Source organism: Peromyscus californicus, unplaced genomic scaffold (genome assembly GCF_007827085.1).
Source record: "Peromyscus californicus insignis strain IS unplaced genomic scaffold, ASM782708v3 Scaffold_7__1_contigs__length_154581171, whole genome shotgun sequence".
NCBI lineage: Eukaryota > Metazoa > Chordata > Mammalia > Rodentia > Cricetidae > Peromyscus > Peromyscus californicus.
Genome location: NW_026294595.1, coordinates 38,983,972 through 39,005,818, shown reverse-complemented (window position 1 = coordinate 39,005,818; position 21,847 = coordinate 38,983,972). Strand labels below are relative to the sequence as shown.

General features: G+C 37.4%; 1 protein-coding gene across 4 annotated transcripts in view; it reads right to left on the bottom strand.

Moving 5' to 3' along the window:
- Positions 1 to 275: 275 nt before the first annotated feature.
- The window catches only part of Tank (TRAF family member associated NFKB activator), a 68,757-nt gene continuing 47,185 nt past the window's right edge, over positions 276 to 21,847 (bottom strand). For 3 of the 4 annotated variants that reach the window (XM_052723912.1, XM_052723915.1, XM_052723914.1), the window contains 4 exons: positions 10,605 to 10,675; positions 9,922 to 10,037; positions 4,171 to 4,721; positions 276 to 1,131 (listed from right to left, as the gene is read on the bottom strand). In XM_052723912.1, the coding sequence (XP_052579872.1) occupies positions 955 to 1,131; positions 4,171 to 4,721; positions 9,922 to 10,037; positions 10,605 to 10,675 (915 nt within the window). In that variant the 3' untranslated portion in view covers positions 276 to 954. Of the gene's footprint in view, positions 1,132 to 4,170; positions 4,722 to 9,921; positions 10,038 to 10,604; positions 10,676 to 19,525; positions 19,638 to 21,847 lie in introns of all 4 variants that reach the window. The other variant, XM_052723916.1, reaches the window with a different exon arrangement.

Here is a 21,847-nt window from a genome sequence, read left to right as displayed (position 1 = left end):
AAGTCTCATTTTGAACAGTTTTCCAGCACTGCAGACTTGGTACCCTCTCTCAGACGTCTTGAGACCAGTGGCCATCAATCAGGCTGCTAACAATGAATAGCAAATCTCTCAACATGAATTTGAACATTTCTAATCTAAATTAATAAATATGGATTCTCCTTACAGGCTTTTGCATTTGTTCTCAATAAAAGGAAAAAAAAATTAGAATGCTTAGCTTGAAAGATCGTTTTAAAATTTAAAGTGACCTATTAATGTGTAATAAATGCTATGAGACATGAATTTTATGAACGTTCCCCAAATGTCATTTATTTATTTACCTCAGAAAAACAGAACACTTTTAATTATCACAACATATGTAAATTTTAATATTTAACTCATTTAATCATGCATCTATACACATAGTAAAATTAAAACCATGTGTATTATTTAAAAATGATCTAAAATGTTTAAATAATTTTCACTGGGTATCTAATGTCTGATTCGCTATTTAGATGATTATATTGTCTGCTATTCTCTATAAATTATATTATGTATTTTAAAAGAACATTAGATGCAGCATAAATAATTTAAAAATTCACGTGAAATCCTATACACAATACCCTATAAACATTTGGTATTACCAAATTTAATAGATGTCATGAGTCAAACAATAAGCGTAGGGATTTGAGACATAAATTATGATTATGTAACTCTAAGTCACATGCATAATTTTGAATTATTATAATAGTGTAAACATGAATATAATGAATTAGTTTTATACAAAATGATCTCTTAAAAGATAAAATAACAAGTTTAGAAAAAATTCAAATAACTGTGACACTGAATTTCTTTTTTTTTTTTTTTTTGAATTTCTTTTATAAACCATCTTAAATTTAGCTTACAAGCAAGCATTCTCTAGCATTACGAATTCAGAATCATCACAGAGAACGTGATAGGTCTGTTTTCAAATGTGACTTAAGTCTCCCCATTAAAGTGTGAATTAAGATGCCGTAGGAAATCCCCCCTGGATGTAATGGACGGTGGGAAAAGCTCTTGACAGAATTCACACACTTGAGGTTTAAGGCGTTCCGAGTCTGTACCAGTTAGTACCACTAAGTCAGTGTCTTGGTTAAGAAAGGGCTTCCAAAAGGGCTGCAGGAAACAAACAAAAACATCTTTTGTTACTTGTATTTAAAATTAACTTGCATCAAATTTCAAATGCAAAAATTTGAACGACTTTTGTATGAGCTTACATCTGAAATTCTCTAATGTGAAAGCAGATTTATTTTTCAGAGTGGGCATGACTTAACCACATACTCTTGAATTATATTTTTACATGTTTAAAAATACTGCAGCATAACACCAGTAGCCATTAATATTCAGTTATCTCAATGGCAATAGTTTTGAAACACTGGCCAATATTTTAGACTTTATTAAGTTCTTTGTTTTGTACTTTATAATAGGAACCTTAAATTGTAATAATACATGTACAAGCACACTTTTATTAAAGGCAATTCAAAATACAAATAAACAAATTACATATAATCAGCATTTTGGTTTCTTCAAAAAGTTTGTTTTAAACTACTATACAAATCCCATTTGTCAGTTTAAAAAATTCAAATGTTAAATTACTCAACAAACTTGAACCTGAGACACAGTCTCTTGATTTCTTACTTTGCTTGTTTTATTGTTTGGCCTCACTCTTTCTTGCAAGTAAAGAACTATGGAAAATTGTAAATAAAAAGAATCACCTCCATTGTACTTATTAGCAAATAAAAACTTGTAAATACCTTTTTAAGAACCCTAGAATAATAGTATGTAGGAATTAGTTTAATAGTAGGTACTTAATAAAATGATATTGACAAAAATATCTTACTTTCCTGAACTGTGTAAGCCAGATTATTAAAAACTGATTCTTACCTTGACACAGCTAAATTAAGAGTCACTTCATAAAACCATTTAAAGAGACTCCTTTGTGCTCCAATTACTAATACGTTTTCAATGAAACACAGGTTGGTTCGCGCCTGACAGTTTTTATGCCTTTAACTTCATTCATCTAGTTGGCTAAGTATTTATATAAACAGTCCTGTTAACTGAAGTCTCTGGGTTTCAAGGCATCACTATCTAACAGTGAGTACTGCAGGACAGCTGTGTACAGCTGTTTTACTATATAAGCTCTGCTTAGGTAGGAAGATACATTCAAGAGTTAGAACAAACATCATGGGAAGTTATTGTTGACACAAAACTAACAATATTTAAAATAAATGTCATAAAATTTGGGGCCAAGTAATTTTTTGTTGAAAAATTTCCCTGATGAGAGAAAAGCAGTAATAATTATAAATGGAAATTAGTTAAGAGTTAATTAGATTCAAATGTTACTGGTTGTAGTTTAATGAAAAAGTAAAAAAATACTCTAATGCAAAACTGTTGTGGCTAGTAATGGACTTATTCCTTTAAATATATTTTTATTAAGAATTATAAAATAGCAAGAAATTAGCTTAAAAGTGAGCCAGTTCCTAAATTTGGTAAGCCAATCTTCCAGTGACAATTTACTTTTGAAATCTGACAGTAGCTTTTGGTTCAGACTGGATCTGTTCTTGGAATTTAATTGGAACCCCAATTACTGACTCAGCAAAAGTAAAAAAAGAAAATCACACAGAACAAAAATAAGCTGATACATATTTTAGTCTTTGCTATGAAAGCTGAAGTGAAAAATACTTACTTGGTAGTAATGATTTATATTAAAGTAAAAACAAAGTATGTAACCAAAACTTCCTTTCTTACTATCTGTGGACCACTCAAGAATTGTACCCATGAGCTTCATTAATACAAGAGAGTAATGTTTAAAAAGACTCATTTAAATAAACATTTTTGCAAACTAAAACTGTAACGTGGCCTTTAAATCAAACCAATTTCTTTGCTTTTTTGCTTTTTCTGCCAAAATATCAATTATCTAACCTTATGCCCCATGTCTTGTGACAGCTCAACACCAATTCCCTTGCATTTTTAAAGCTGAATACTTTTCCACCAAGTTGTAATCACATACCAGCTGTTTCCCTTGCTGCACTATAGAAAGTAAATGTACAATGCAGGGTGCCATCTACTGAACATGAATGCACAGACTGACTAGGAAAAGAACAAGCAAGAGGGAATGGAGGGAGAATAACAAGCATTAGAATTGATGCAGTTCACAGCTCCACAGGAATTCTACTCGCAATAAATGAAATTGTTTAATTGTTTCATTTGGCGGCAACTATAGCTGAGACCATGATGTGAAATAAGTACAGGGCAGAACACAGAGAGTTAATAATTAAGACTTGTCAGACCCCTAGGTTTTACCTAGTACTGAAGCATACTCCAGTCTGATTATTGCTTCCTACACGCTGTTTAAAGGTCTGGAACTAAGAATTCTTAAAGCCAAAGGAATTTTTTCTATGAAAGAAAATCAAATGTTTGAAAGTTCTAATGGGGATTTTTTTCCACAAGCTTCTGTGTATTTTAACACTTATATACTTTTCATTTGCCTTCAGGAATTAAACAAAACTTATTTTTCTCCCTAACAAAAAGAATCTTTCTGTGAAAGAACCTCAATCTGAGAAACAGGGTGGTAGGATTAGACTCATGGGCTACATAGTATTCCTGCTTCACAAACAGGAAATAGACATTTGATTAACTCAGTCAGGAGTCATTTCAAAGAACTCATTACTCAAAGTGTACACGGCTATCTGTTTCTGTCAGGTCAGCAACCACACTACACCTCACGGCCCTACGCACTATCGTAACTGAGAGTGTAACAAGTAGGCCGAATGACAGTTTATTCTGAATATTTGGTGCAAGTATCTACTTATGGAAAACTACACATTATTATGTGTACATGTACAAGTTTTTAATATTTGTTTCACATTATCAAGTTTAATAAAGCATCCACTAGAATACTGATATAAATAAGTTGTGATTGAAGGACCAAGCATGTAAAGCCATGCCATAAATCTCGACAGAGCTTTATCATATTCATATTTAAAATTCATGTCCTTTATTACAGAACTTACATATTTTACTGAAAGCCTCAACTATGGATAGTCATTAATTTAAAATGGATGTCTGATAACTTAAAAGAGATCCGTATCTGTGCATGTATGACAAAATGTGTGTTCACACATAATAAAATATTTGTTAATGCAAAACAGTTACCTGCTGTGGTCCTCGGACAGCTTGTCCTGGGGAATCCAGGGAGGGAAAAGGTGCATCAGGCGGGTCCTGAAGTGGGAATGTATTTACATAGAACACATTATGGTCTCCAGCTGGCAAACACGGAGCTCTAAGATTTGAGGATTTTGTTTTGTCAGTTGTTTTAAGGTTTTGTATAGCTGAAGTTATGGGGTCAATTCCCCGAATTTCAAATAAAGTTTCTTCTGTTTTACCAAAGTTTCCTGGGTTGTCTCTGACTTCCATACTAAATTTGTCCTGGCACACTGCCTCAGAGATGGCAGGAGTAAGGATGCTCGGTGTCTCTGGAGTGCTGTGTAAGAAAGTAGAGTCACTGTCCATAGGTGGAAACTTGACATTGAACTTAGAAAGTGATTCCAAAGAGGTGTCTTCCTCTTCTCGGCCCAGTCCTCTTGGCGTAACAGATGCGATACACGGCATACCTCTGTTTATATCATCTTTAGCCTGGGGCTTAAACAGTGCTTCTTGTTGATCTGTTTTATCAGTGCACTGGATAGGCACAGAGCACTGTGTGTCTGTAGGAAGGAGGACACAGAGGGAAATAGTCACACTCAAATTTCTGCAGAGGACTATTGTTTTTCTCTTGGTTTATATACCAACTGAAGACACCCGGTATTTTTATGTTTGCTCCCATCTTCCACGAGGATAACAGCGGTCCCCTGCAGGTGAACTGAACACAGCACACAGGCTGCAACTGGACTGCTTTGTCTTCTCCTACGTCTTCTGTTATAAGCTTTGCATCCTGTTCGCAGCTACACTGCTTCACACTTACAAAAATGCTTGTAGTGTATATACTTACTTTGTAACAGAAGCTACAACTGTAAGCTTAAATATACATGTATACATATACACATACATACATACATGTGTCTATATAAATTAGGGCACTTATTATTTACTACATGAATTAGTTAATGCATTTCCCCTCATATCAGTGTGTTATTAAGTATAACTAATTAGTTTAGTCACTGTCTACACTCAGTGGTGTCAGGGTCAGGAATAAAGAAGACAGTGGAGGCAGAAGAGGTTGACATCTTGGGATGCACTTTAAGGAATTACAGGTGAATATGGCTGGGTGTGGTGATGCACACCTTCAGTCTCAGCAGTTAGAAGGCAGAGGTAAGTGGATCTCTGTGAATTCCAGGCCAGCCTGATCTACATAGCAAGTTCAAGGACAGACAGGGCTATATGGAAAGACCCTGCCTTGAAAAGAGAAAACAAAACTGTGTGTATATGTCATTTTCTCGGGGTTAGAAAGGCCTCTTTAACTAACAAGCAGATGTGAGGTAGGCAGCAGAGCTGCTTTAGTCCATCCATCTAGAAGCTATTTCTCCAACAAGATCTCTAGGCTACAGTCGGATGCTGGCAAGGAGAACTGAGGAACCAGTTAGAGTGACAGCGATCACAGCAAATTAAATGGAGGTATGAGCTGCTAAGGGAAGAAGGAAGTCAGCAAATGCTGGCAGTATGGGAGGAGGCAAGCAAAACAGAAATGCAGACTTATGAATTCAGAAAACACCAAAGAACTGAGCTGAAAAGATGGCTCAGTGGTAAGAGTACACATGTCCTTCCAGAGGACTGGAGTTCAGTTCCCAGAATGCACACTGGTGGCTCACAACCACCTGTAACTCCAGTTCCAGGGGACCCTAGTTCTCTGGCCTTTACAGGCACCCACATTCATGCACATACCCGCATACACATGATTAAAATTAAATCTTAAAAAACAAACCAACAAAGGCCACAGTGTAACAAAGGACCAGCAAGAGCTGTACTTCATAGTACCAAAGCAAACCAAAACACACCCAACAACTATCAAAGCACAGTCCATGTTTATGATCCTGACATACTGGAAAAAACAAAATAGCTCCACAATGCCACTTCAAGAAGCCAATGCGCTTTGCAGTGTATTTGGTTGTTTGTTTTTGTCTTTCAGACAGGGTCTCCTGAAGCTTGGGCTGGCCTGGAATTTCCGATGTAGCTGAGGTGAGCTCTGGATTCCTGACCCTCCTGACTCCACCACCCGAGGGTTGGAATTACAAGTGTGCAGTACTATGTGTGCAGCCATGTATTTTATACAATGGATGAGTAGTCATTAGTGAAGTCATACATTCCCAAATGCAGACTTTACCAATGAAGCAGGCAGAAGGGTACAGAGCAGACAAAGCATCTTCCACTCTGTTTATGTTAGTAGGCATTCAATGCCAATTTCTTTCTATTTCTTTGATCTTTGGGGTATTACGACACTTAACTGTTGCCGTAGCACATTCCAACACAAAAGCCTTCTGTTTGGATAAGGTGGGCAGTACAATGCCTCCACCTTCTTTAGCTCATTCTGCAGCATTACCACACACCTACATATCTCCCCCTTCCTCTCCCTCAGACTGCCTCATTATGGCACCCAGGGTTACCCCAAACTCTCAGTCCTCCAGCCCCAGCCTTGCCAGTACTATGGCTATAGGCATTACCATGCGTAGCTCTTTGCCTAACTCTTACTTGTCCTTCCCAGCTTGACCTCGACACTGATTCTCTGGATGGCTCTCCCATGATGCTTAGGTGCTCTCAGGACTGAACACTCTTAGGTTTGCAGGTAGACTTCCCTTCCCCCATTAAAGCAGGTTTCTATGACATCTGAAAGCATGTTCTGCTCCCTATTTACTCAGGTGTCACCTACTGCCCAGCACACATATGATACTGCATTCTTTTCCTCACAGGACCTAGATTATAACTCACATTTACTAGATATTCTGGCTGTGACTAATTGAAACCAAACTCAATTGTTTTGCTGTATTTCTTTGACCTTTGAGGTTGATAAAGTCCATTCACTCTCAAGTAGTCACTTTTCCTGGTAGTAGACTTGAGGGTGGCAGGAAATGCTAGGAAATAGGAATAAAATTCTGCAATACCTGAGGAGGACTATCTTCTCCAGTGATTTTCAGGAGAACAAGGTAAATGCTTTAGACTCTGCAGCTGCTGCTAATGGCAACGACTATTAACACTGCCAGCACTTCCATGTGCCATGCACTAACTGTGGTGTGCACATTAATTCACTTAATACTCAAAGCAACGCCAACTCAGGCACTATTATTATCTCTAATTTACATGTGAAGGAATGGATATGGAGAGGTTAATTCTATGGCTACCTTCAAGGTTGTGCAGCCAGTGAGTGCTAAATCTGGCACTAGGACCCAGGTAGTTAACTCCAGAGTGTTCTCAGAACCATTATGTTAAACTGAACATGCTGGTTTCTACACAGAGAGGATCAAGCTGACAAAGCTGTGCTTGGTCTGCCTTTCTTAATGGCTGACCTAATGCCCCTTCAAAGAAAACAGGGAAACAACAATCAGCTGTAATAAGTAGGCAGATATTTTCTTTTGGAATAGCTAGCTGGTATATGAGCTTAGCCACTTTAAAGTAATTTGAGTTGATCTGTACACGTGGTAAGAGGAAGATTCTAAGATTCCTATGACTATTAGAACTCTGAGCTTAGATAAAAATCAAAGTCCATGAAAACACCTGTCACCTAATACCACACTGAGAGACACAAGCCAGTGAGCATGTAGCATTTACAATTTGTTTCAATAACACTTTTGCAAGGAAAACGAGTAAAATGAAAAAGTTTAGATTTCCAAATTTACATATAGGCTGTTTAGACTGCCTTTGCAAATTATCATGAATATTGACAAAAGAGCCGGTGATTGTCTATATCCCTAATCCTGTATTCTTCTTATCTAATAGCCAATGAAATAAGACCCTGCTTTTAGATTAGTAACTCTCCCCTAGAAAATATTTCCTTAAACATACAGTTCTGCCTTTATCTTTTCTCAAGGTTACTGCCCTGAGTGAATGACCAAAAGAGACACGGTAATGGCACACGTGTCGGACCCCTGCACAGGTGTGCGCGGTAATGACACACGAGTCGGAAACCCTGCACAGGTGTGCGTGGTAATGGCGCACGAGTCGGAAACCCTGCACAGGTGTGCGCGGTAATGGCGCACGTGTCGGAACCCTGCACAGGTGTGCGTTTCTGAACTGTGTCTGCACTCTCTCCTCCCTAATACGCAGTAGTAGACAGTAGAGAACGAGCTATAGCGCAGGGCATAATATTTAACATTTTGTGGTGTTTTTGGACCAAACAAGCAAGGCTTTACTCAATTTAATACAGATATAAAACATTTCAAGAGTAATGTTTTACATATTATTTGTGACACAGTTAATATAAAGCATAAGAATAATGTTAAGCAGCTTTCATGAGAAAGAAATGGAAGTTAAACACTCAGTGTTCAGGCTGACAGATACATACTAAGAGTTAGACTTATGCAATTTAAAAATGGTCAAAGTATTAAATAATTGATAATGGGTTATGTTCTCTGCATAACAAAGAATATATCACTATTACAATGTTTTGATAAGATGTTGATGTTCAAAGAGCATACTTATGAATTCTAGATACAGCTTGCCTATTTTAAGTGAAACTGTTTACTTCTAGTGTCTTTAGTCTGTGTAAAAGAAACATTTCTCCTGAACATTACAGAATTAAGATGGAGAAATGAAGAGTTCTTTTTGGGAAGACAGAAGACAGACGTGGGGACACACAGATATCTCTATACACAAAGGTTGCTTCCCCCCTCCCCATTTACTGGAAGTCAAGGCTGCTGTGGCAAAAGAGAACTTACACTCCCAGTGACTTCAAGTGCTGTGACGTGAGAGCCACAGAACAACGGGACCTTCAACTAAGGACATGCTCGTCATCACTGTTGCAGCATCTCTGAGTGAAAACTGCAATCACAGTGCTAGGGGATTGCCTATAGAATACCCCAATTACAAGGGTAAAAAGAGAATCTATCATTCTCAATGATCATTTCACTTTCCTTTGTTTACTGAAGTGTCTGGATGCTAGACTTAATTTCTGTTATTTTGTTATTAGTTTAACTACGGAAGCAACTACCAAAATGCCAGTCTAGAGCTTTAAAAAAAAGAAAAGAAACAACTTAAAAATCCAAAACACACACACACACACACACACACACACACACAGGCGTGTGGCTCATGCCTACAATTCCAACACTTGGGGACTGCCAGGTGGATTCCTGCAAGTTTGAGGCCAGCCCAGTAGACATGGCGAGCTCCATGCCAGCCAGGTGGCAAGCTGAGACCACACCTCAATAAAAACAAAAAACCAACACGTGTGCAAAACAGATGTTCCTAAGCGGCATTTTATACTCAATTTTTATTTTGTGCTGCCAAAAGAACTGGTTCTAAGGAAATGTACACTGCACATTTTTATTCTTGAACTAGATTATCAGAAACTCTAAGTAGTGTTTAATGACATCTGAAGCAGAATTTAGTTATAAAATGTGATGTTATAATTTTTAGCTAGTTAAGTAGTTACTAGTGTTGTTTTGAGGTCACTTACTGATGAGTTAATGTTTAATATGAACCCAAATTAAAAATATAGAGATGTATCTTATATTTTCAAGATGGTACTTCTCATTAAGCAGATTCAATTCAATTAAACCTATACAGCACCATATACAATGAATACAGTGAAAAAGCAAGAATTCTATAATGTACAGCATAGAATTTTATTTGTTCAACCATAAGAGGCAAGATGCACATTATTAGCCTTTCATAAACATTTGGAAGTATTTTTACATTAAAAGTGAAATCAATTTCAACCAGTACAGTTAAAATCACTATAAGATAATTGAATCTTACCAGTTGCAATGTCTGGTATGTGAAGTTTGCTTAAGTGGTCTTTCTGGGCTTTCGCCAGCAAGCAAATCCTATGAAATTCTTCCTTAAGGTCCCAGAAAGTCTTCTCTATATTATCCCTAAAAACAAATCAATATTTTGAAATGTAAGTTATAACTTCAAGTGATTTTTTTCATTGTAATTAAATATATACAACATAGTTTTTAATGGGCTACAGAATTATGGAAAAGTTAAATATTAAAAATAGAATTTAAATTTGTAGAAAATATCCTAAAAACAATTCTAGTATTTGAAAAGCTAGACACAAAGCAAATGAAAAAAGTGCTAGTTCATAAACGCACTGCACAGTAGTTTATCTATTTATTCATATGTCACACTCATGTTCTCTGTAAACATTATAAATAGAGTATTAATTATTCTTCACTCTGGTTCCTATCAGGATTCATCTATGTCAAACAATAAGGACACAATACAGGGCTTGTTGAAACAGGGTCCTGGTAGAGAATTCAGCTGTTTAGTTCCATTTGTAACTATGTGATGTGGTTAGGTCAGCTCACAGGTGGGTCCACTCCAGTGGTTAACAGTCAACTGTTTTTCTTTCACAATTGTTAAACATTTTAAGAATATACAAAATGCTGTTTTAACATTCATAAGTCTGGAGTTGGCAAAGAAGGCTCTAGAACCACCTTTCCTGATGTGAAGGGCTGCTGAGGTCCTTTGAGGGGTCTTTTCCAGAAGAACCTTCTTGTCTTCTTACCTGAGATTAAAAAAAAAAAAGTTCACACTTTACACGCTTCCACACTCAATAGACAAAACACAATACAACATTTACCTAATGAAAACCAATCACAGTAATGCATGTTTGCTCTCTCCCACACAATACAAGAGGCTTTATGTATACATAAAAAATACAATAGGTCTTTTTTTTTTCTTTAAATGAGATCAAGGAAAATGAAAATAAAAGCATGAAGTATTTTCAGTGATTTCTTTGATTACTGTATATACTAATGGTAACTAAAGGAATTTTTCATATTCAGTTAATCAAAATTGCTACTCTGATCACCAAGCACCTCTATGCCCAGAAATTTAGGGGCAAAATATTTCTGACACTTTGTCCTTTGAGATTCACTAATAATGGCCTATATGTGTAAATCAATGTCCCTGTCTTTTGTTAGGTTGTTTTAAAATAAGAAATGCAACTGTGACACAAGAATAACCAAACTACAGCTCCTGCTTATTTAATAAGCATTTAAAAGGTTTATAAAAGATGTTGCATTATGTATTTGGGCTGTTTGGATACAAGTCCTTGCCTTCCACTCCCACCTTGTGGCCTATACTGGTATTACACATATTCTGACACTGAAAACTGATAGCCTCAGAACATATTGTAGTCTTGTATTCTATGGCTCAGAGTTAAAAATACACAAAACCTCATATCTGGTAGGTTCTTTGTGCTTTCTGAAGCCATAAGCCAACAAATTCCTAAATCTGAAGAAGTCTTAATATTATATACTCATAAATTATACTGTAGCCCAAACTGTATAATTAATTCCTAAATTCAAATTCAAGCCATTTTTACATTTATTTATTTTATGTGTGCATGCAGGAACAACTGGCAGGGGTCTGTTCTCTCCCTGCCATCTGGGTCCTGGGAAATGAATTCAGGTCTGCATACTTAGCAGCAAGTGCGTGTACTCACTGGGCCATATTGTCAGTCCAATCTCGAGTAACTTTTGGTTTTATTCAATTAATGTCACTGCTAGCTATTACTGAAATAAAGATTCATTTTCATTCTATTTAATTATGTGTAGGTGAGTGTGTGTATCTGTGCACATAAGTGCAGGTGCCCAGGGAGGCCGGATGCCTCAGATCTCCTGAAGAAGAGCAAGTGCTCTTAACTGTTGAGTCATCTCTTCAGCCCTCTCTACCAAAACTTGCACGAGATTATCAAATGTGATAGCAAGTCAAAGGAGAGGTACATTATGATAACAAAAATACTTGATTATTTAATATTAAATTATAAAAAGGGATTATAATTAATGGAACAATTTCCTTTTAAAAATTGCCACTAGAAATCTGCAGTAACTATTTTACTAGGACGTAGAAAGAACCAAGAACTGAAGGTAAATTACAGAAAGTGGTAATGACGACACTGTACTTTCCAAACTCCGATTTTTACATAACTAAGAGCGACTGTTTCTGAAGTTAGAAGAGTATTAAAAACCAACTGTGACTGACTGGGCAAGAGGGCAAGAAAAGGTAATAAAACAATGATAAATTTTTGTTTGGCTTAGAAAATTATTGGTGCCAACCTTCTGTGATGTCTAGATTTGATAAAGTGAAAAAAATCACTGGGTGTACTGGCAGGGGCAAAAGGGGTACTCTGGTAACTCAGGGATTTCTATTAAACGCCTAAAAATGAAAATCTTTTAGTTTAGGATAAAAAAAACACAGCTTTTCATAGTTTTGTTTTTAACTACTATTTAAAAAAAAGCATTACTACATCAAGCAGTACACTGCAGTTTCTACCATTCATACTACATCTGTTACTATGTGGCAAGTGAACATTTTTCTCTTTGAGAAAAGTCTGTGTACTTTTGTGAACTCACTGTGTAGTCTATGAGATCATCCTGTGTTAGCCTCCAGAGTGCTGGGGTCACAGTTGTGTACTCTCACCTCCAGCCATCATCTGAAAACTTTAGGATCCCTAGCACTGGATGAAGAATTTTAAAAACGTACCCTTAACATACTAGCTGGAAAATAAAAATGCACGTGGGTTGCTGAAGATGTTCTGCGGTAGGGTTTAGTTAGAACGGGTTTAACACACTAATGCCATTTTCCACTGTAACAATACGACACAACTTCCTCAAGACAATCGTTATTTCTGAAAGGCTTTAGGACTAATGCAGCCGATGGCAACTTCAACACTTTCCTCAACACAGACTTTTCAATGTTCTCTCCCTCCTGCCAGCTCCCTCTCTATCTGGCAGGGTTGTCTTATGTACCTTAGTTTGTCTCAGCCTCTCAACTACAGGATTGTATGTATGTATGTACCAGCACATCTTGCCTTCATGTTATCTTTCTTCATATTGACTATTGTTTGCTGTATATGCTAGAGAGGAAGTTAACACCAGAAAGACAGAACATTTTTCCTTTGATTCTCAAATATTACTAAGTGGGTTTTACACTGTAGGAAGCTGAAATGATCTAAATTTCAAGTAAGAAAGCAGGAGAAATATGAACATTTTAAGAGATTTTTATGTGTCAAGTCATTCAACAAATGGATTTATTTGAGACACAAAATACACAACAGCATGAACTATTGCAAGCTCTATGTGACTAGTGTGTGTAACTAGTGAAGTGGGTGCTGAAGTGAGGTTTACACTCTTACTCACTCTCCATGGGGATAAGCCCTCCTACTGAATCCATTACAACAAAGCCACCTGAAAGCTGAAGACGTGAAGTGTTCTGAAAACTTCCTGCGTGTGAACTTGGATAATCTTAGTGTTAGCCAATTAGTTTTTCATAGGTAAGTATCAAATAAAAGCATACATGTCAGAGCCAGAGTATTTGGTGATCCTTAAAGTGGAAAAAAAAAAAAAACCAGCAGCTACTATTCCATTAGTCCAAGACCCAGTTTACTCTTCATATAGAGATAACGGAAAGTTGGCTAGGCATGTGGCTCAAAGACAGAGCAATTGCCTGGCATGCCCAAGACCCGAGGTGTGTTCCTAACACTGTCAAAAAGACAAAGAGAATTGAAAATGGTTTTGTGTAGCCTTTCAGAAAGTACTAGCTATCAACCCCTCTAAGAAAGAAATGCAAACTGAGCCATGCCTATAATTCTAGCACTTGGGAAGCTGAGGCAGGAGGATCTGGATTCAAAGCTAAACTAGGCCATGTACAGAGAGACCCCAGAGTAACATGACAGGCATTGCTAAGTACGCCACTGAAAACTTATCAAGATCCTCCAGCCTCGGCTTCCCAAGTGCTAGGATTTAGGCATGTCTCAGTTTACATTTTTAGAGAAGTCGTATCTTTGTTATCGCTGGTATAAAAAAGTAGAAGTATTTGTATATTCTCTTATATTTAAGTAACCTAAACCTTAACAGGCTAATTTTATCTTTACTAATTTATTGTTGGGTATTGAGCCTATGACTCAAAACATTCTAGGCAAGTACTTTACCACCAGTGAGCTACATCTCCAGCCCTAGAAAACTAATTTTAAATAAAGAATATAAGTTCTCAGTGGCATACATAGCAATACCTGCCATGTTACGCCAGTTTTGCACGAAGTATTCCCTCTAAACTTTAGTTGGGATCCTCGCATGTGAAAATAATGTTTACTGTTAGGTGCTTGGGCAACTCAGTGGAATCAATACTAATTCATATAATTTCTGGATTATGTTCAAGAAGATTGTTCTTTTAAAACAGAAAAAAGAGCCGGGCGGTGGTGGCGCACGCCTTTAATCCCAGCACTTGGGAGGCAGAGGCAGGTGGATCTCTGTGAGTTCGAGGCCAGCCTGGACTACCAAGTGAGTTCCAGGAAAGGCGCAAAGCTACACAGAGAAACCCTGTCTCAAAAAACCGAAAAAAAAAAAAAAAAAAAAAGAAAAAAGAGAACTACACTTCTTTTTTTTTTTTTTTGGTGGTTTTTCTTTTTTTTTTTTTTTGGTTTTTCGAGACAGGGTTTCTCTGTGTAGCTTTGCGCCTGTCCTGGATCTCGCGCTGTAGACCAGGCTGGCCTCGAACTCACAGAGATCCGCCTGGCTCTGCCTCCCGAGTGCTGGGATTAAAGGCGTGCGCCACCACCGCCCGGCCTTTGGTGGTTTTTCAAGACAGGGTTTCTCTGCATAGCCCTGACTGTCTTGAACTTGCTCTATAGACCAGGCTGACCTTTTAACTTGCAGAGATCTCTACCTGCCTCCACCTTCTGAGTGCTGAGATTAAAGGCATGAGCTACCATGCCCATGCCCAACTTTTTTTTTGTTTTTAAGAGAAAGGCCAACTAGGAGTTGGCTGTATAGACCAGGCTGGTCTTCAATTCTCAGGGTCCCTTCTGCCTTAGCCTCCTGAGTACAGGTCCATGCTTGAGAATTACTTTCACTTTGAGTAATGTAAATCAAGAAACATGCCAAAAGGGGAGAGGACAAGTTGATAAAGGGTAAAAAACTGTGAAGCTATAAATGTGAGCTGGGTAAAACTCAACACAGAAAAAGGAAACATGAGTAGTGGAAAAAGAAACAGAAAACAAGAGATTCCCTTTCATGTAGATTTCTTAGAATTTAAAGAATTAAATATGAAAAAACCAACTGAGGCTCGATATTTCCATATGAGCTTCAGATATAGTAAAATAAAATTCATGGAGACGACAAGTATCAGATTTAACTGAACTAAGGAGAAAGCAAAAACAAGAGAATTAAGACTCACAAAATAGGATCAGAAAAAAAAAACACAGAAATGAGATAATGTAAGTATAGAAATAGGGGAATTGTAATTGATCTGCACAAATCTATGTACATGTAAAATCTACAGTTCTTTCACCCTCATTAAAATTCCTGGAAATACAGCACATAAGAGGAGCAAACCACTAGGAGCTTGGTCTGCTGTACACGAGACAGTGTGCGAGGCAAACCCACTGCCAGGGTGGGAACAACTCCAGGGCAAAACGGGATTCATCCCGGTGTTCTGAAGGAAGTGGCAAGAAATAAACAATATAAAAATAAAATTAAATTACTTCCAAGTTCTTTACAGGGTTCTGGTTTAATATAAATCCACCAAAAATATCTATCAATTCAATGCTACAATAAAAAATGCTTTAAAAAGTTGAAAAATGCTTCATCTATATATAACTATTATGATTTCAAATCACTAACATCACTTTGAAAATTAATACTTTTCTATGACCTCATCTTTTAAGTCCTTCACTCATTACATTCTATATACATCTTTCTGAATTACTTTGTTTAGAAATATTTTATTATTTTATGTGTATGGGTGTTTGGCCTGTGTGTGTCTGTGCACTAAATCCATGCCTGGTACATGTGGAGACCGGAGGAGAACACTGGATCTCCTGGAACTAGAATTACAAATGAGTTGTGAGCTGCCATGTGGGTGCTGGGGATCAAACCCAGTTCCTCTGGCAGGTCAGGAAGTGCTCTCAGGTGCACAGCCACCTCCCCAGCACCTTAATATACTTCTTAAGGAGTATAAATATTTATTCCTGGGGGTGAATTCTCATGTAAAATAGAAACCACATAACTTAAGTAACCATTTAACATAAGATTTCTCATACCCCTCTCCCAAGTGCTCCCTTTATATTAAACTGATCTGGAAAAACCCTTTACCTGTAATTTAATGTACACAGTACTGTGATGATCAATCTTCATTGTCAACTTGATTGGATTTAGAATCACCATGGAAACACAACTCTGGGTGTGTCAATGAGGTGCTTCCAGAAAAGTAAGGAAAGACTCACCTTAAATGTGCCCTCCCATCCCATGGGCTGAGACCAGAGACTGAATATAAAGGAAGGAGAAAGCACCAGCATTCATCCTCCTTGCTTCCTGAGTGCAGATGCAGTGTGACCAGCACCAGGTATGCATGTGGTACACACACATACATGCAGGCAAAACATCCATACACATAATAAAAAACTTGTTTCATAAGTGTCAAAGACCTGATTCTATTATTTTGTGAATTAAGTTTTAAAAAATGTGAAATGATCTTAATTATGTAGATGCAGAAGAAATAAAAAAACCCAGATTTGATGCTTTATTCTACTGCCAATGGAAAATGTAGATTAGATGCTAATATTCCCCATATTCTTATATTTCTTTTTTCATTTGGACAATTAAAAACTTTGACATAGTAATAAAAGATGCCAACTCTTGTGGTAGCAACAGTATTCATATTTGTATTTTACATTTAATAAAACCATACTAAAAATACATAATAAAAACATCTTTAAAAAATTTAAAAAAAATATGGAAATATGACTAATGGCAAAGAAAAAAATCTTTCAGTGTGAGTCTCCTGTCCTAACATAGGGAGTCTGCCTAGTGAGCAGGAGAATTTGGAGTGTAATGTATTAGGTGCAAATGAAAACTTAGGTGAGCCACCCCCTCCTCAACCTCCAAATTTTAGCAATGTCACTGAAGGGATTACTAAGCCCATTTAAAAAATGTCAAAATACCACATTAGGAAAATGCTGGAGAGCCTGTGGTTAAACAAAACTAAGTGGCTTTTTAGTATTCATTTCTAATCCACATACATTCTCTCTTTTAAAAAATTTATTACATTAGTTTATACATTGTGTGTGGTGAGACTTGTGCATGCATGCCAGGGCAATCCTCTCCTTTCACCAAGTGGGTCCCCAGGATCAAACTCAGGTCATCAGATTTGGTGGAAGTATCTTTATTCACCGAGCTACCTTGCTGTCCCATTACATATATTCTTAAATCCAGGATGCATATGATAAGCATGTACTCTACCTCTGAGCTACATACCCCTCTACTCCACACTTCTACTAGATTACAGTTTAAAAAAAAATCAGCATTTGCTATGTGCTTACTACAATAGATACAGATAAGTAACTGGAGATAATTTATAAGTATCACTTAATATATAAAAATTATCCAATAAATGTGAAGAGGAACAATGAGAAAACATTGTAATCTTCAAGCATTCTTAAAGCTGATGAAATGCTAGAATATTCTTAGTATTTCTCTTACTGAGAAAAAGGTAAAAATCATTTCTAACAGGAAATTACAATCTATCTTCACCAGTGAGTCTCAACAAGAATTCAGGACCCTGTGACTGCCAAGAGTCTTTCAAGATATCTGTAACTGGAGAGAGAGATCTGTCATAGGCCTTGGGGTCCTTGCACATGTCAAGAACTCAAGGCTCTGACTATTCTTTATCTGGGCATTTTTCTGGACTGTGTTTACACACAGCCAACTTGAAAGAGCACATAGTTTCCCAAAGATCCAGCTGAACTGGTGCTTGTTATAAAGGGCAAGACTCCCTAAGCTAAACGCTCCTTTCCACTAACATAATCACAGGCATCCATCTGGGTTCTCCTATGTAAACCTCCTCCTGCCAGGTGGGAACAAGGCAAATCTATTCTTGCTGCTTGCTATTTTACAGCTAATAAAGACATTTTTTTTCTCTGACATGGTCTGTTTTCTTCTGGCATCTGCAAAGACGTTAATGATTAAACTTACATAATGCTATCTATTAGCTAAACTATTTTCACAATAGCATTAAAATGGTGTTTGCAAGGCTTACTGTATTGGCTTTACACTGATGGTACAAAAAGCAACTGTGAGTGAAACTCCTGACGTTATGTTCAAGTGCCAGGGTCGTCTTAGGGAAACAACTTGTGTAATGTTTGAGGCGCAAGCTGAACTAGTCACTTTTTTAATAGAACGCTATTTTCACTTCACAGAATGAATGACATGCAGGCTATGGTTAGTCAGACATTTTCTCAAAAGCAAATGAAGCTAGCCTGTCACTTTAAGAAAACAACTGACAAGACTTGTTGCCAATAATAAAATTTGAGCTTTCAAGTGAGAACTACAATTTGGAAAAGTTGTACCTGCTATAGCAAGCTTGACAGCTGCCCAATAGTTAAAGGCTTTTGTGGTGAGCTTGATGATTCTATTAAATCTGATTTTTAAATATTATCTAATAAGTTAACACTTGGAAGATCTATAATCTCTACAATCCAGTAAACCAATAACCTCCAAATGGCTAGCTCATTATGTTATAAACCTATCTGAGTAAAAAGACAGTCCAAATGTAAGACAGACCACTGGCTCTTAAAGAGGTGAGAAGTTCACTGATGTGGCCAGGGAGATGACTCAGCAGCGGGTAAAGGCACCTGCCACCAAGCCTGACTACTGGAGTTTGATCCGGACTCCTCCTGCATGTTATTCTCTGACCTCCACATGTGCACCATGGGGCACGTGCACACACATGCCAACAAAACTGTAAAAAGAGGACCTGCCTCTTACCAAGCCGCTAAGAGCTTTCCTTTTTACAGCCGTGTTTTGTACACCAGGCTGGATTCTTAGTACACAATGTAAGGAAGAAAACATAAAACAAAATCCAAATACAACAAATTGAATGTAGGTGCATTCTATAACACTGAAAAATCATACCTTCAAACTAGATGTGAGAGCTTTTAGGATGACAGATTTTAACACAACAGTAAGAGAAACTAGATTGCTTTGTGTGTGGTGGGGGGTGGGGTGGGGGGGCTGTTCCTTATCTACTGAGGCTGTGAGAGAAAACAGCCTTTTCATGCTTTAGCATGAGAAACCAAGGCCGGAAAGAATATGCCAACTCCATTTTACAGGCTTTACAATTAAAAAGGGGGGAGGGGTGATGTGAAAAAAGGGACATAAGGGGAGAAAAGACAGCCACACTGAACATACTCAAATTTGCTTAAATGTTAGGGAAGATGTCATTTCTCATTTTCTTTTTCTAAAAATTATTATATATGTGTATGTGTGTATATATATACTTGCATATATATTATACTAATTTAAATTCAAGGAACTTATAGAACTGGTTCTACCCTCAGAATGAGACATTTGCTTACACTGAAAAGGCAAGGATTCTCTAACATGGTACACATAAGAACACATTTTTCTTCAGTTTTCTGTAAGCTCCAGGTTGGCATGTACCACTGTTGACCAACTACAGCTTCGTTTCTGTGTAATAAGAGGGAAAGACAAAGGTGAGCTTTAACAGGACACAGGGACAATATATTTATTTATTTATTCTGAGACAGGGTTTCTCTGTGTAGCCTTGCCTGTCCCAGAACTCACTCTGTAGACTAGGCTGGTCTCAAACTCATAGAAATCTGTCTGCCTTTGTCTTCCAAATGCTGGGATTAAAAGCGTGCACATACCACTGCCTAGCTGACAATATTTTTAATGTCTGAGTAACTGTCAACTTTATTGCAATCTCTTCTCTTAGAAAACTTACGATAGTACTATGCTTAGACAAAATAAATCAGATCTAACTGTCTGAAGGAAATCACTTGGTGATTAATGTCTTGTTGAAAAGTCTAAATTTTAAGTTTTGTTTAAATGATAAATAGTATGTCTGCCATCTATCTGTATGTTATACTCTATAGATACAAAGCCTGGACTACAATATTATAGTGTGTGTGTGTGTGTGTGTGTGTGTGTGTGTGTGTGTGTGTGTGTGTGTGTATGCATGCAGTTTAAGACACTTGCAACAGAAAATGATTTCTAAAGTACTGAAGGAAGGTATGGGGCCCAACACTTAGACAGATATCCCTAAGCTGGAAATCAATCATAAGTCCAGAATATGTAAATGCACACAATGCAAGCATGAAGATGTCACCCAAAACCAAGATCTGTCAATCTAAGATTCTCTAAACTACAGAAGGCTAGAAAGCTTAACGGTGTTCAACTTCACACCACCTGCCCAAACTGCCCAACATAAAAACTGAAGGAGTATGTGCTGGTTGGTTTCTGTCAACTTGATACAAACTTGAGTCCCTGAGAGGAGGGAATCCAGATTGAGGAATTGCTTCCATCAGACTGGCCTGTAGGCAAGCCTGTGGAGACATTTTCGTAGTGATTGATGCTGGAGGACCCAGCCTACTGAGGGTGGTGCCATTCCTGGGCAGGGGATCCTGGCTTGTATAAAAAAGCATACTGAGCAAGCCACAGAGAGCAAGCCAATAAGCAGTATTCCTCCAAGATCTCTGCTTTAGTTCCTTCCTCCAGGTACCTGCCTGGAGTTCCTGCCCTGACTTCCCTTCATGATGAACTACAACTATAAGATGAAATAAACCCTTCTCTCCCCAAGTTGCTTTTGGTTGTGGTGCTTATCACAGCAAAAGGAAGCAAACTAATAGAGAAATTGGTACCAGGACCACAGTGCTGTGACAGACCTGACCATGTTATTTTTGGAAGAACTGAGGTAGCATTTGGAACTCTGAGCTGCAATACCACTGAGTATTCAAAGCTTAAAAGGACCTCAAGTGCAATGTATGTGCACACATTGGGGATGGGGGAAGAGAGGAGGAAGGTGCAGTTTCACAGAATTGGATTTCTTATTTATAAATATTTTCAATTTTCAAAATTGCTTACAAAAAGTAGTAACAAAAAAGTCTATATTTATGTTATAAAATTTTTCAAATTCTGAAGATCATAGACCATGGTATTTCTTCCTTCTGAGCATAATCACAGGACTCAGGAAACTGAATTCTTTGTCATCATTTGATGGGGGAGACTAACCCTTTCCCTACCCCTTACCATTGTCATTTTCCTCTATTGACTGTGACCTACAATGCTTATGGATACTTAAAAAATATATAACACATTATTGCTTTATTCTTTAAGATACAGATTTACTTCTTTTTTCCTGGAGCAACTGACAACTTCTAATGAACAGAAAGAACACTGTGGAAGTGAAGGTATGTGACTCTATTGACTAGGTCATAGAAAGCACTTTGCTCTCTACTCTTGGATCCCTTACTTTGAGCAAAGTTAGCTGCCAGGCTATGAGTAGACATCCATATGGCAAAGCCTCCTGCCAAAAGTTATGTGAGTGAGCCATCTTGTAAGTGCATCCTCCAACAAGTGAAGCCTTCAGCCGCCAATCCTTGCCTACTTTTGATTTCAACAACATGAGAAATCGTGAGCCACAACCATCCAGCTAAGTCACTCCTGAGTTTCTGATACACAGAAATTGAGAAAATAATTTGTTGTTTTTATGCTGTTAAGTTTTTTAGTAAGTTTAGGGTAACTAATTATATGACAGACATTGCAAAAGATATGTAACTGCCATGGTGAACAAGAGGTAAAAACCCAGTTATTCAAGTTAAATTAGGCACATTCTTTCAACTCTGAGTACTGAGCATTATCTAATAATAGAGCCTTGC